At 53.3% G+C, this 13,087-nt stretch overlaps 6 protein-coding genes across 6 annotated transcripts; 3 read left to right on the top strand and 3 right to left on the bottom strand.

The window, feature by feature from the left end:
- Positions 1-98: 98 nt before the first annotated feature.
- Positions 99-2,114, bottom strand: COCCADRAFT_40630 (uncharacterized protein; the record flags this gene model as incomplete). The annotated part of the gene is made up of 1 exon (XM_007718579.1): positions 99-2,114. One exon carries the CDS (start codon positions 2,112-2,114, stop codon positions 99-101), a length of 2,016 nt encoding a protein of 671 aa, XP_007716769.1.
- Positions 2,115-3,417: 1,303 nt separating this feature from the next.
- COCCADRAFT_8782 (uncharacterized protein) lies at positions 3,418-6,520 on the top strand (the record flags this gene model as incomplete). The annotated part of the gene is made up of 4 exons (XM_007718572.1): positions 3,418-3,560; positions 3,609-3,960; positions 4,011-4,257; positions 4,305-6,520. 4 exons carry the CDS (start codon positions 3,418-3,420, stop codon positions 6,518-6,520), a joined length of 2,958 nt encoding a protein of 985 aa, XP_007716762.1.
- Positions 6,521-6,849: 329 nt separating this feature from the next.
- Positions 6,850-8,332, bottom strand: COCCADRAFT_107894 (uncharacterized protein; the record flags this gene model as incomplete). Its single annotated transcript, XM_007718578.1, has 4 exons — positions 6,850-7,398; positions 7,591-8,076; positions 8,125-8,196; positions 8,258-8,332. 4 exons carry the CDS (start codon positions 8,330-8,332, stop codon positions 6,850-6,852), a joined length of 1,182 nt encoding a protein of 393 aa, XP_007716768.1.
- A 681-nt stretch (positions 8,333-9,013) lies between these two features.
- COCCADRAFT_8780 (uncharacterized protein) lies at positions 9,014-9,873 on the top strand (the record flags this gene model as incomplete). The annotated part of the gene is made up of 2 exons (XM_007718571.1): positions 9,014-9,352; positions 9,400-9,873. 2 exons carry the CDS (start codon positions 9,014-9,016, stop codon positions 9,871-9,873), a joined length of 813 nt encoding a protein of 270 aa, XP_007716761.1.
- A 166-nt stretch (positions 9,874-10,039) lies between these two features.
- On the bottom strand, positions 10,040-10,693 carry COCCADRAFT_40626 (uncharacterized protein; the record flags this gene model as incomplete). Its single annotated transcript, XM_007718577.1, has 1 exon — positions 10,040-10,693. One exon carries the CDS (start codon positions 10,691-10,693, stop codon positions 10,040-10,042), a length of 654 nt encoding a protein of 217 aa, XP_007716767.1.
- Positions 10,694-10,936: 243 nt separating this feature from the next.
- COCCADRAFT_107863 (uncharacterized protein) lies at positions 10,937-12,646 on the top strand (the record flags this gene model as incomplete). The annotated part of the gene is made up of 2 exons (XM_007718576.1): positions 10,937-11,922; positions 11,971-12,646. 2 exons carry the CDS (start codon positions 10,937-10,939, stop codon positions 12,644-12,646), a joined length of 1,662 nt encoding a protein of 553 aa, XP_007716766.1.
- Between the last annotated feature and the right edge of the window lie 441 nt (positions 12,647-13,087).

The raw sequence follows: 13,087 nt of genomic DNA, 5'->3' as shown, positions 1-13,087 counted from the left end.
ACACGAGCAAACGCCTCAAACCAGTCATAGCACGCGCACAAATGCGAAAAGAAGAATAAAATATGTCGTACCTCCAGCGCCGGTAAATGCGATGGATGCTAGCAAAGAAGGTGGTTCATGTTCTTGGGAACAGCACCTGTAGGGCTCTCGATTACATGCCGCTGTGCACTCCCAGATGATGAAGGACGAGATTCACTCGTACATGTGGCGTGTGCAAATGCCATTTCCTCCTCAATCTGAGCATTGGGTGTTCGGTCCTTGGTAGGTGTAAAGCTTTCAATAGGTGGCCGTTTTGGCGAGTGATTGTTGCGACCGTCCACGTTTGACACGGGCTGGAAGACATAGTCTGACTTGATCCTCGTCAGTCTTGCCAATTTCCTAGGAGTGACCGGATGCCGGCCCTTTCCAACAGCAATCACGTTGGCGACGTTTTCCTTTGGCTTGAGCTGTGGGTTGAACTGTGATTCGATGGGGGGAAAAGCAGCATCAGACTTTTTGGCCAAAGATTTGGCGCCGCTTTTTACAGCAACCTTGGTAGCTTTGAAGACATTGTTGATGGCAGGAACCTCCTTGGGCTCCTTCTTGGCCTTGGTCTTGGTTGCTCCTGCTGCCTTCTTCGTTTGTCCCTTGGGCTTTCTTGTGGGTGCTTTTCCTGCTACCTTGCCAAAGAGATCTAGTTGAGCGTTTTGAATGTCCGCCTTTCTCTTTGTGCCCTTCTTCGATGGTGTTTCTGGTTCCTCCTTGTCAAACGAGTGAGCAAGGATGCGTGGGCTTTGGCCAGGTGTCAGCTGGCCGGCATTGCGCAGAACACCCGGCTTACGAGGGGTACCAATGACCACTTCTGCCTTTTGCTTTTCCTTGATTTTGCTCAGATGCTCGTCCGTGACTGTCTTGTACTCCATTGGGTCATCCCACCGGCGCATGTTGGCGTGGCGAGCAACTTCGTCACAGGGGCCCTTGACGACCAAATCCCACTTGTCCTCAAGGTCCTTTCCAACTGGCTCAGGGTCATTATTCAGCCATATCGTGACACCATCCTTGCGGTCACGAACAATGTTGCACATTTCGCGAGCGATACGCCGTACACCTGGGACCTTGAGGGTGGTGCCAGCAACAATAACAGCGTCTGGCCTCATGCGCATGTCGTATGACGCGCAGGAACCGATTGATTCATCATCGGGGTTGTGCTCATTATACAGGACCATGCGTGGACGCAGACGGCCGATGCCATGGCTTCTCTTATCTGCGACCTGACGAATCTCATCGTTTTGCACGCAGCTCGGGCAAGGAGGCGGGCTGGGACCGTTGAATTGCTCAGCATCAAAGGGCGTTATCGCGTGGCATTTGGAGCAGGACATGTAGTCAAGGCCGCCATGGACCTGCACAGTCTTGGGCCAGGGTCCCTTCTTTGGTAGCGGGACCTGGGTGCTTAGAGGAGGCAGCGATGTGTCTATGCCGTCGACGTTTTGGGTGTAGAGTCGCATGAGGCGGCCTTCCTGGGCCAGCGTAGCGAGGAGGTGGTGGAAGGCGGTAGGCTGGGCCGATTTGGTATGGTGAGAGAGGGTACGGACCATGTCGTGGAACGTCGATGTGGACGTGTCATCCTGGTAAACAGAAGCGTCGAACAGGTCCTTGCCAGACGACTTGAGCTTGTGCTCCTTTTTGAGCGTGTTGAACAGGCCGGTGGCAGAGCGGAAGTCTGGAATGCCAGCTGACACGGAAATACCAGCCCCTGCAATGACGACAATCTTGCGCTTCTTGTGCAAGACGGTCAGCAAGCGCTGCAGCTGGGGCAGGTGTTCTAGGGGAACGTCGGGCTTGGACAGGTCGAGATATTCTGCCGTGCGCTCCTTGGGTTCCATTGTCTTCCTCCTCTTTGGTGGACGCGGGTTGTCGTCGTTGCTGCTGCATGGGGGCGAGGGCATGTCTTCGGGGACAGGCGTTGTCTTGGCGGACGAGCGCTGTGAGGACGAGGGCGACATGTAGGCGCGTCGGTGGGCGAGCGTGGTCAGCTCGGGGGGTGGAGTAGGTGAGCGAGAGAGGAGCGAGATTTCAGAATCCGACATTTCTGTCAAGGGCGAGCTAGGCACGTTTGTTGGGGTGGGAGAAGCCATTGTGAAGGGGGCAGGCGCGACGCGAGTGGTGTGGGGTGTCGAGCAGTGGGCAGCGACCAGCGGGTGCGGTGCAGAGATCCGATGGTGAAAGGAAGCGGCGGCAGCAGCTTCAGCGGTAGGCCGCGTCGGGAGCTACAACGGGAGTTGCAGCTGGAATTATCGCGCTAGAGGCGCGCATAGAGTGTGCGAAGAGAAGTTGAGAGGGCCGTGGAGAAATGCCGCGTGTAGAGGGCGTGTGCTGAGGGCGGGCGTGTGGGAAGCGCAGAATGAGCAGGGCTATGTGTGGGTCGTGGTTGCTGTCCACCGCTGGCCGTTGGATCCCCGTCAAGGAGATGGGTGCGAATAGCAAAGGGAGCGCTAGGCCATTGCGCCGGAAGTGAACGGCGCGATAAAAATAGGGCGGGTGCGCGTCGCAAACAGACGCGTTTGCAGTGGCTGCCGGGGCGGTGGTTGTGGTGGGTGTGGTGGTGGAGGAGGAGGAGAGCGGGCGAGTTGAAGAGGTTTGGCGGAGGTTGCGACCATGACGGGCCCAGCGCTGGTTCACCTCGACAACCATGGGGCACCGCTGCAGAGTCCCGCCAAGCGGCCACCCAAACACCCACCTGTTTACAGTTCATAGAGACATGCGTCCATAGCCGTGGTCCGGGCTCGTGCTGAGTCGATCCAGCATCCAGTGCTCAGCAGAAGCAAGCCTGACCACAGACAGCCAGCTGTCCGTGTCGTGGAATGGTCTTTCTGGCCATGTACTTAGTTATTGGCCGGCTAAGTACATGTGTACATGTGTGCTATGTATGTACAAAGCATTGGCTGTTTTTTGCGACATCACATGTCTCTTTCTGCCTACGCCCGATTCTGCTGCTTGGCCGGCGGGGGAATAGCCAACAGTACAAGCAATGTGCGCTTCTCTCGTCGCAGCGCCTCGTCCGGGCCACGACTGTGCCTCTGAAGCTGCACACCGTGTCTTGCAGCGCCTGCATCCGTCGTGGCCAGGGCCGTGTTGGGATCAAAAGTTGGCCATGACGATGGTGCACCCAACTCCAACGCACAGTGCACGAGCTAGAAGCGCGCTAGTCGCCGTTAGCGCGTCGCTTACTGCCGCCATCCATGCTGCCCTTGCTCTTGCGTGCCAACCACGCCCCGGGAGCCTGCGAGGAGCCTCTGCAATCCTCTGCCGCTCGCCTTACAACATCGTCCCTCGTTCTTTTCCTGCGTTTTGCTGTCTGTGATACCCGGCCGCTGCTGGCCCCACCCGCTTCTAGTCTCCCCTTGCTCTAGCCGCCCCTCGTGCCGGGCGCCCCTCATCATGGATGGCGCAAGCTACAACATGGACGTGGACGATCTCTTTGGCGACTCGGAACATGTCAACATCCAGACTATAAACACCACACCGCCCGCAAAAGGCCGGGATGCTCGTATCGACGAACTGGGCTCTACCGGCTGCTGCCAGTAGGCCAAGCCTTCCTTGCCTCTCCAACCTCCTCTGACACGTGATAGAAAGATCTCATGGTCCAAAAACGGCTGTGTCGCCTACATAACTCCAGATGGCTATTCCGTCAACCTCAAAATCTTCTCCCGCAACCCTGAAACCGGCAAGTGGGCTCTCGGAAAGACGGTTCCTCTCGAGCTGCCCCAGGGCTCCGAAGTATTTCCATTAATTCACCTGTCATGGAGCCATCTGGGCAACGACCTGGCCGTCATGGACCAAGCAGGCCGCGTCATGATCTTCTCCTGTGCCATGGCCTTGGACCGCATGCACTTCACCAGAGCTGAGATTGCCCATCCAGAATCAGAAGTCGACGCCGTTGTCGGCATGCATTGGCTCGCAATCCTACCCTATGCACAAAAGGTAGCATTCCCATCATCTCGGCACGGCTAAAATCATTTACACTCTTCTAGAATCTGATTGCATGGTCAGCTGCACGAGAAGGCAACAAGTGGAAATGGAACATTCGACAACATTTATTCAACAATGCCCATCATCCTGTCGACGGCAAAGCTTCACTCATCTATCTGAAGAGATATGGTGAACTCAAACTCCGTTTCCAACAAAACGACAACAACTGGCAGGAGGCATCCGCCCAACTGGGTCCCATGATCTCCACCAAAGAGTCGTTCACTCATGCCGCCTTCGCCTCCAATAATGGTATTTCCCTTTTGTTTCCCATGTCTTTTTTCTACTAACGAACATAGACAACACTCTTCTTCTAGCAGCATACGATGTCAAGAGGCGCCTGCATCTGTACCGCGTTGAGACGATTTGGAACGTTCCAGCCGATAAAAGAAGCCAAAATGCCGGCCCCTTTGAAAAGCCCACAATCCAGGTCTCACTTCTCGCTCTAGAAGACACCTGCAATCCTGTTGACATGGCCAACGACGAACTAAGTAATGGTGGGACCTCAGAAAGCGCCGCTACTGCTGCTGCACAACTGACCCATCTTGATTTCCTTCCCGTCACACCTCAACAAGATGACGGCTCCGTACCAACAGTTCAGGCCATATTTAGCAGGCCACCAAATCCTATCTCGTATGACATGAATCCACAAGAGACACGCTACAGCATCATTGTCAAGTGGCAAGTTCATCAAGAGCAGCAGAATCAGCTACACCCCAGCCTCGAACAGGTTACATCCAAGAAGAAAAGTGTCAGCTCACTGCCTGCTCAGACTGCTTTTCTGTTAAAACGACAACCAGATTTTGCACTTCACTCAGTTGTCCTAGACTTTTACCCCATGTGGTACAACATGCTGCTGGCGTTTTGCTATAGCGATGGCTCGATCGAGTTCAGGAAGCGATCCACAATGGAGGTCATCATGCCAGACGACAATACTGACAATGTAACCTCGCTACTGCAGGCTGGTTTCGTATTCCAGCACGCTGAACCTTCGTTGCACGTTGCCTTCTCTCCAAACCACTGCGTAGCTGTTGGGATGCAACTAGATGGTACCACGAAGCTTCGTTTGATGGAATACACGCACGGTACCTTGTCTTCAGACGATGATGACCCACACCACTCTGCTGCGCTTGCAGCGCTCATTCTTCAGTCTTCATCAGCCGCCAACCAATACTTCTCTAGCGACGACATCTTCGCCATTATCGATTCAATGAGCGACAAACGAAAGCAAGACTTTATCACCCTGCTGTTCGAAGGGCTGCAAGTGAATATTGACTGTGGCATTGACGACTCATCCACGAACCATTTCATCCTACTCGGACGCTCACCCTTCTTTGTCAAAACACTCTCAGCAATGCACCTCCTGGGCCTTCAGGGAACCATCAATCGCACCTTGGTTAGCAAAACTGCATGGCAGATCCTCAACATCAAGTACGTCACCCAGATCCTCACAACCATCGTCCGCATGCACGGCGACGTATCCAAAATCAACCTTCGCCCCGAAGCCGTCCCCCAAATGATTGGCACAATCCGCTGGACCATGCACTTCATGGCCTACATTCTCGACGACCTCTTCGCCCTCGGCCGCGCCCTCTCCGACATCCCCCCCGCAGACCTAACCCGCGACATTCTCGAATCCAAAATCAAAGAAACAAACAAACCCGCCATCCTTCTCCTCCTCTCCGCCTTCCCCCGCGCAATGATGAAACTCTGGGCCCAACCGATCCAATGGGTAAAACGCAGCGCCGAATCCCAAGCCGCCACCTCCAACCCCGCCGGCGGTCCTGTTCCCGTCCAATCCCCAGAATCAAAGAAACTATACACACCGCTCCTCTCCGCCGTCTCCGAACTCCCCTTCGAGTGGCGCTGGTTCGAAGTCCTCGTCACAGAAACCACAGCCCACATCCGCGCAATCTACAAACAACGTAACCTCAACGACGCACAACGCAACAGCATCGAGCGCGAAATTCTCCTCGGCAAAATACCCGACATCCTCTTCCCCGTAGCAAAGCGCCTAGTCACAGACACCCTGTGGAATTCCAACCAGCAAAATGCTTGTCTAGCAGATAAACTCGACATGGGCAAACTCATGTTCTTCGATACCACATGGCTCGGCTTCACGGATTCAAAACGTGCACGCCTTTGGCATGACGAGCATGTCGTCGACGTGTGCCAGAAAATGATTATCCGCGGTATCGGCACCTGGGTGCATCCTGTTAATACGTCTGGTCACCACTTGATGGGTAGGGGGAGAAGTGATAGTTTGCAGAGTGCTGCTGGGGGCACTGGTGCTTCCGCTGCTGGTGGTGCTACCGCGAATGGAGAGTCTGGGTCTGACAGGAAGGGCAGGAATATGCTGAGGCAGTGTGTGAGGTGTGGTGCTTGTATGGAGGATGTTGTGCCTGGTCTGCAGGGCTATACTATTCATCACTATCAGTGGTTGGTGGGCGTGAGCAAGCACTGCGTCTGTGGCAACAGTTGGATGCTTGTCGAGACCAAGCCATCTCTGAGGTAATGCCACACAAAATGCTGTCTTCCATCACCTCTTCATTTTTTTATCTACAAATACCATGTTAAGTAGCAATTGTCCAGGTCTCATATCATATAGAGCAAAAATAAAATATACAAGAGTAACATCATCATCATCATCATCATCATCACACCACAAGTACAACACAATTCTTCACTGGACATTTCTTCTCATTCCTTCGTATACAGACTAGCTGCTTTTCATCATCATCCTCGTCGCGAGACGCGCATGTAAATCATAGACACATACACACATGGCCGGGAACCACAATTGGCTCGACACAGCCGCTCTCAAGCATACAAGTATAAAGCAATCTATGCCTTGGCAGCACCCGCCTTAATCAGCAGGATATCGCCATCCTCAACAACGTAGTCCTTGCCCTTGGTCATGATCTTGCCCTTGGCCTTGACAGTGGCTTCGTCACCCTCTTCCCTCAGAGTCTGGTAGTTGTACACAATCGCTTGGATAAATGTCTTCTCAAAGTCTCCATGAATGACACCGGCAGCTTGTGGCGCCTTGGTGCCTGTTCTTATTGTCCATTGTCGGACTTCGTCGGTACCAGTTGTGAAGAAGCTGCCGAGCTGGAGAGCCTTACGCATCGTCTGGATGGCCTTTGGAAGGGCCGACTTGGTATTGAGGTTCTTGAGTTCCTCGGCGGCCTCCTCATCGGACATGACAGCAATGCGCTCCTCAAGCTGTACGGAGATGGGAATGATTGGGTCACCAGGGGCGTTGGTCTTGACCCATTCAGCAATCTTGGGAAGATGCTTGTTCTTCTGGCGGATGTAGTCCTTCTCGCTCAAGTTGACAAGGTATACAACAGGCTTGGCAGAGAGAAGGAAGAGAGGGTTGATGTGCTCAACCTAACAAATCGTTAGCACGATTCGCAAAAGAACTCTTGTAATACGAATCGAGAAAAAACATTGTATATCAGAAAAGGACGTCACTTCAGAACGGCCCAGCGTTAATGGGCCATCAGAGAGCTGGGATTATAGAGCAATCGCTCTTTGTCATCTTGTAATGGGAAAGGATGCGGAAAAAAAATGCGTACGTACCTCCTTAGGTGACCAGTTGCCCTTTCGGACATCCTTGCCATTCTTAAGCATGTCGAGGACCTTCTCAACTGTAGCCTGCTCCTCCTTGAGCTTCTTCATCTCCAAACTCTGACCACCTCTGCGAGTTTCCTTGACAAGGTTGGCGTGCGCCTTCTCGACAAACTCAATGTCCTTCAATCGCAGCTCCTCGGCAATAATGTCCAAGTCACGAATTGGGTCTACGTCACCCTCGACGTGGATAATCTCGGCATCGTCGAAGCATCGGACGACCTGGAAGATGGCATCGACGGCACGGATGTGCGACAAGAAGGCATTACCGAGACCGGCACCAGTGGAAGCACCGCGTGTCAGACCAGCAATGTCGTAGATGGTCAGGTGGGCGGGCACGACCGACTTGGGCTTGTAGTGCTCTACCAACCAGTCGAAGCGCTCGTCGGGAACGAGGACACGAGACTCTTCTGGGTCAATGGTGGCATATGGAAAGTTCTAGACATATCAGCGCAAGCTCTAGGTGCGGAATTGCGGGCGACTTACGGCGGGGTTACCAAGCGAGCACTTGGTGATAGCTTGGAAGAGAGTCGACTTGCCGACGTTTGCTAGGCCGACCTGGCATTTACTGTTAATGTGAGAAGGCGACAAAACAGGCCTACATAGGGCTCTCACTCACGATACCCGTCTTCAAGTTGTTGCCTGGCCTGCCGAGCGGAATCTTCTTCTCTTCAACTTGCTTCTTGGGAGGCATTTTTTTCTTCTTGGGCGCCGAAGCGTAGGTGCGGGCAGTTGTGAAGGTGATGAAAAATTTGGCGGGGGAGGAACAAGAGAGCAAAGGCGCGGAAAACAGGCTGGCAGTACTTGCTGCCGGACGGTAAAAAGTGGGTATCAAAGAAGAGAAAGAAAAGGTGAGAAGCCGGGTGGGGGGCGTGATGAAATAGAGGGGTGAGAGAGTGACTTGCAGCCGCTCTCCTGCGTTTGCTGGGTTGGTTGGGTGACTGGAGTCCAATCGAATTTTACAGCTTAAGTTATGGCGCTAGGACCACCTCGGTCGCTCGCTTGGCGCGGATATGTAGCTAAGACGAAAGAGGCAATGGCCTCCCCGGCCTGGGTGCATGCTAGCCGCGCCGCTGCATCTCGGATCGCCAAACAGCGGTGTTGCACGTCTACTGTCATGAACCCTACGTACATCACCATCCTCCATCTCCGAACCCCACACCTCGGTCTCCGCACATCTTCACGGGCAGGCCCCGGTCTACAGCCCTCGTCTATCTCACCTTACCACCCTACGCCCTCCGCCGGGCCGCATCCTCAGTACCAAGCGTTGCTTTATTCGTGTCTATGATACCCCACCCTTCGTCTTTGGTGCCAGCGCAGAGATAGCTGCGACAGTAAATACTATACTCGAATAATACGCATACGGGCGCACAAAATGGCGTCTAATACTCGTCCCAAGCCTGCGCGCACAAGTTCCAACCACCATAGGAATACACTATCCATGCAGAGAACCGAAATCACAATCAACGTTTACGATCTGCTGCCTCCCGGCAAGATCTCGAGTATCCTCTGGGCAATCGGAAGCTCTCTCTTGCACTCTGGTGTAGTCATCGGCGATAAGGAATACGCATACGGGGGACACGACCGGAGAGACCTCACTGGAGTTTATTGGACCAAACCCGGACTGGAGCCTCCGGGTGGCACTTTCAAGCAAGCAATTCTACACGGCTTCTCATTCCGCCCTGCCGAGGAACTGGATGCTATCATACAAGAGGTTTGAAATGCTGGATAGTTCAAAAGGGACCGACTGACCTGTTGTAGGCCTCACATGAGTTCCAAGGGACATCATACAACCTACTCACAAAAAACTGCAATCACTTCACATCATATCTCTGCGAAAAACTCACCGGTCGCCCAGCCCCGGGCTATTTGAATCGTGCGGCTAGCATCGGCGTCGCTCTTCCATGCGTTGTACCACGGGAATGGATAGCGCCACCGGATTATGATACTGCGGATGGAGAGTTACTTGACGAAGAATTCGAAGACGAAGGGTCGTCGATGCTGCGACACGATCGAGAACGAGAACGCGCTCGGACAGCTCAGGAGACAAGGGGCTGGGAGAACACGAGCAATTCTGCTGGAAGTAGTCGAAGTAGTCAGGGAGGCGCAAGAGGGCATATCAGGAATGAGACCAGAAATCTTGCGCCCAGGCTTGTCAGCATCGCGGAGACAGATTCTAGTGGGAGGACTATGCCGCCCGCTGAAAGGGCGCCACTCCCGAGGAATCTAACATGACTTTCAAGCTGGTCTAATTCGTCGTCCTTGCACAGGCACTGCTCTTTTGTGATGCTTGTACTTTAGCGCTGAAGGTCTTTATTCGTGGACGCTTTCCAGGTCCAACATCGCATCGTACAGTTTCTGCCTTTCTCTTTGTACTGCCTGACCGTACCAATCAGAGTCTCTAACCCAATCTCCTTGGCTTCTTGCTCCTCACGCCGCCAAACTTCAACCTTGTCGAGTCTGCCAGTTTGACAATCAATGGCCGTATCTTCTTTCCCTCGGCGCCCAATATCGCCTTTGTGACGGCCTCTCTTCCTGGGCCGAACCCTCTGTACACCAACTCTAATTTCTTGATTTGTGGCAACAAGCCCTTATCCTGAATTCTGTTCATCAAGAATGCCGCCAACTGATAAGCAGCGTCATACGAGCCTCTCCCTGCTTTCCTGAAACCAATGTTGCCACATGATACCGAGATCAATGGATCACGGTTGGGTCTGGTAAGGCATAGATGTGTGTTGTGCTTGGTTGCGTAGACGTGTAGTTTGTGCTTGTCGTCTTCTTCCCATTCGCGCTGGACTAGGTTACCAACTCTGGGAAAGCCATCCGCGTTCGGGATGAGGGTCGAGAATTGGTCTTGTCCCGCTTGGTAAAAATGTTGGGATACATTTGAGAGCAATGAGTCCATTGACTGGTCTGGTTTATTGCGGTCGGTCGGCGCTGCATTGAGGGCCCGTGTACTGTGGGTGAAGGGTCGCAGCGATTGCGCATGCCGGCATGATGTAACAATTGTATTTTTGAGGGATCGAAACGCCCGTAACGCGGTGTTGTGAGCCATGTTTGGTGGTAGTGACAGATGCCCCAATCAAGACTGCAGGAACATTGGTGGGCTAGAAGGTCAAAGAAAGTTGCGAAGTTACGATGCTTGGCATTGCCGAATGGCCGATGCGGAAAAAGATGGCAATGCCGCCTGACGTTTTCACTCAACATTTGCCGCGGCCTCGATTTGATCGCACCACTCCTGGACCCGTCACACGCTGAAACTTGAGACTCGAGATTCTGCATTAATCCCTTCCAGAGCATGAGACCGCTGACTGCAAGCACATTCGCCGCCAGTGCGCGATGGAGCATACAACCCGCCGCCGCTGCAACACCAGCACCCGCATACGCAAGGGCTACATCCTATAGACGGATATCAACATTGCCTCGGACACCGCAAGGCTCTGTCTCACGCACCTCCGTGCCATTGGCATCCTTGGCTTCACCACAACCATTTCTTCGCAGTAATTTCCTGCCCCACGATGTCCTCTTCCGCACATCGGCCGCATACGCCCGCCACTTTTCTTCTCGGCCCGCCCTGTACGAGCAAGCACAAAAACAAAAGGCTGTAAAGGACGAAGAGCCAGTGCCGCAATCGGAGGCTAAGAAGTCCACAACCTCCGAGGGAAGCACTGCGGAGGAAGCCACAAAGAAAGAGGGCGAGGAAGCAAAGGAAAAGAAGGAGGGCGAGGAGGAGTCGGGTGAGCAAAAGGAAGGCGAGGAGGGTCAGAAGAAAGAGAAGCAGGATGCACCTCCACCTCCACCCCACGGTGACAAGACCCCCTGGCAAGTCTTCACTGAGACGCTGAAGCAGGAGTTCCAGGCTTCAAAAGACTGGAACGAGGGCACAAAGCAATTGGGCGGCGCGCTGCACGATTTCCAACAGAACCCAAATGTCCAAAAGGCTGGCCAAATCTCTGAGGCTGCAAAGACAAAGACAGCCGAGGCACTGAAAGCAACTGCATCAGCTGTGGGTCAAGGTGCGGCTTGGACGTGGGATACCATGCCTGTGAAGGGTGTTCGTGCTGCTGCTAGGGTTACTGGAAGCGGTATTGAATACGCAACAAGACCAGTGCGACAAACAAAGGCTTTTCAGGCCGTAAAGGAGACCATTGATGATGGCAGCTCATCAAGATATGGTGGCTGGGTCGAAAAGGAAGAGCGCAGGAAGAGGCGAGAGTTGCGTGAGCTCAACGAGCTCAAGCGAACTGGCGGCAAAGCTCTCGGGCCAATGGAAGAGGACCCAAAGTGAGATTGCCTCTAATAACTTGATACTTCTCGACTAACATTGTACAGTGCCGGTACCAATGTAACACTACACAAGGACGCGAAGTACAAAGAGGTCTGGAGAGAGTGGAAGGACAACTCCAAGCTCGCCCAAGGATTCTTCAATATGAAAGCTGTCTACAGAGAGTCTGACAACCCTCTCATTGAGACGGCTCGTAGCATCTCGGACCGCATCACTGGTTTCTTCGCCGAAAACGAAACAGCAATGGTCATCAAGAAATTCCGGGAGATGGACCCCAACTTCCAGATGGAGTCTTTCCTGACTGAGATGCGCGAATACATCCTGCCTGAGGTTCTGGATGCTTATGTCAAGGGCGACGTCGCTGTTTTGAAGGAGTGGCTGTCGGCAGCCCAGTACTCTGTTTACGCTGCACTGATGCAGCAATACCAAGCCGCTGGTCTCAAGTCTGACGGAAAGATTGTGGATATCCGCGGTGTTGATGTTCTCAACGCAAAACTTTTGGAGCCTGGAGAGATCCCTGTCTTCATCCTCACGTGCAGAACCCAAGAGGTGCACGTCTACCGCAACGCAAAGAGCGGAGAGTTGGCTTCTGGCATGGACGACAAAGTCCAACAGGTGACATACGCCATTGGTGTTACCAGGATACCAGAAGATGTCAACAATCCTGAGACAAGAGGATGGCGACTGATCGAGCTGCAAAAGAGTGCCAGAGATTACTACTGAGCTACTCGCTACCTCGATTCCTTTCCTTGCATTTGCGCTCGCTGCTGTACGACTATGTCCCCGTTCACATCTTCACATTTACGCTTCTATTCTCCCGGCATCTTTGGCGTCCAAAAGATTCTGCTATCTTGTTTTATTATGAACCCAGTCTGTACGCTGGGTAGTTTGATTTGTTCTCTGGGTCATGGAAGTGGATAGACGAGCGCTACAGGTGGACACGGCGTTCGACATGACACACTTCTCAACTCTGTATGTATAGTATGACGATTGAATGGATCGATGTAAAGGGGATATGGTCAGCCGGAAGCATGCAAACGAAGGCTGTGGGGAAAATCCCGAAATCGATACTGTTGGAATCAATTAGGACTCGACTTTGAGTCCTACTGATCCGCGACACTGATTGGTCGACACGAGCACTGGCAAAGGCGTCGTCACCGCCTA

This window comes from Bipolaris zeicola (assembly GCF_000523435.1).
Source record: "Bipolaris zeicola 26-R-13 unplaced genomic scaffold scaffold_241, whole genome shotgun sequence".
Lineage (NCBI taxonomy): Eukaryota > Fungi > Ascomycota > Dothideomycetes > Pleosporales > Pleosporaceae > Bipolaris > Bipolaris zeicola.
This window is presented reverse-complemented; position numbering and strand designations above follow the sequence as displayed.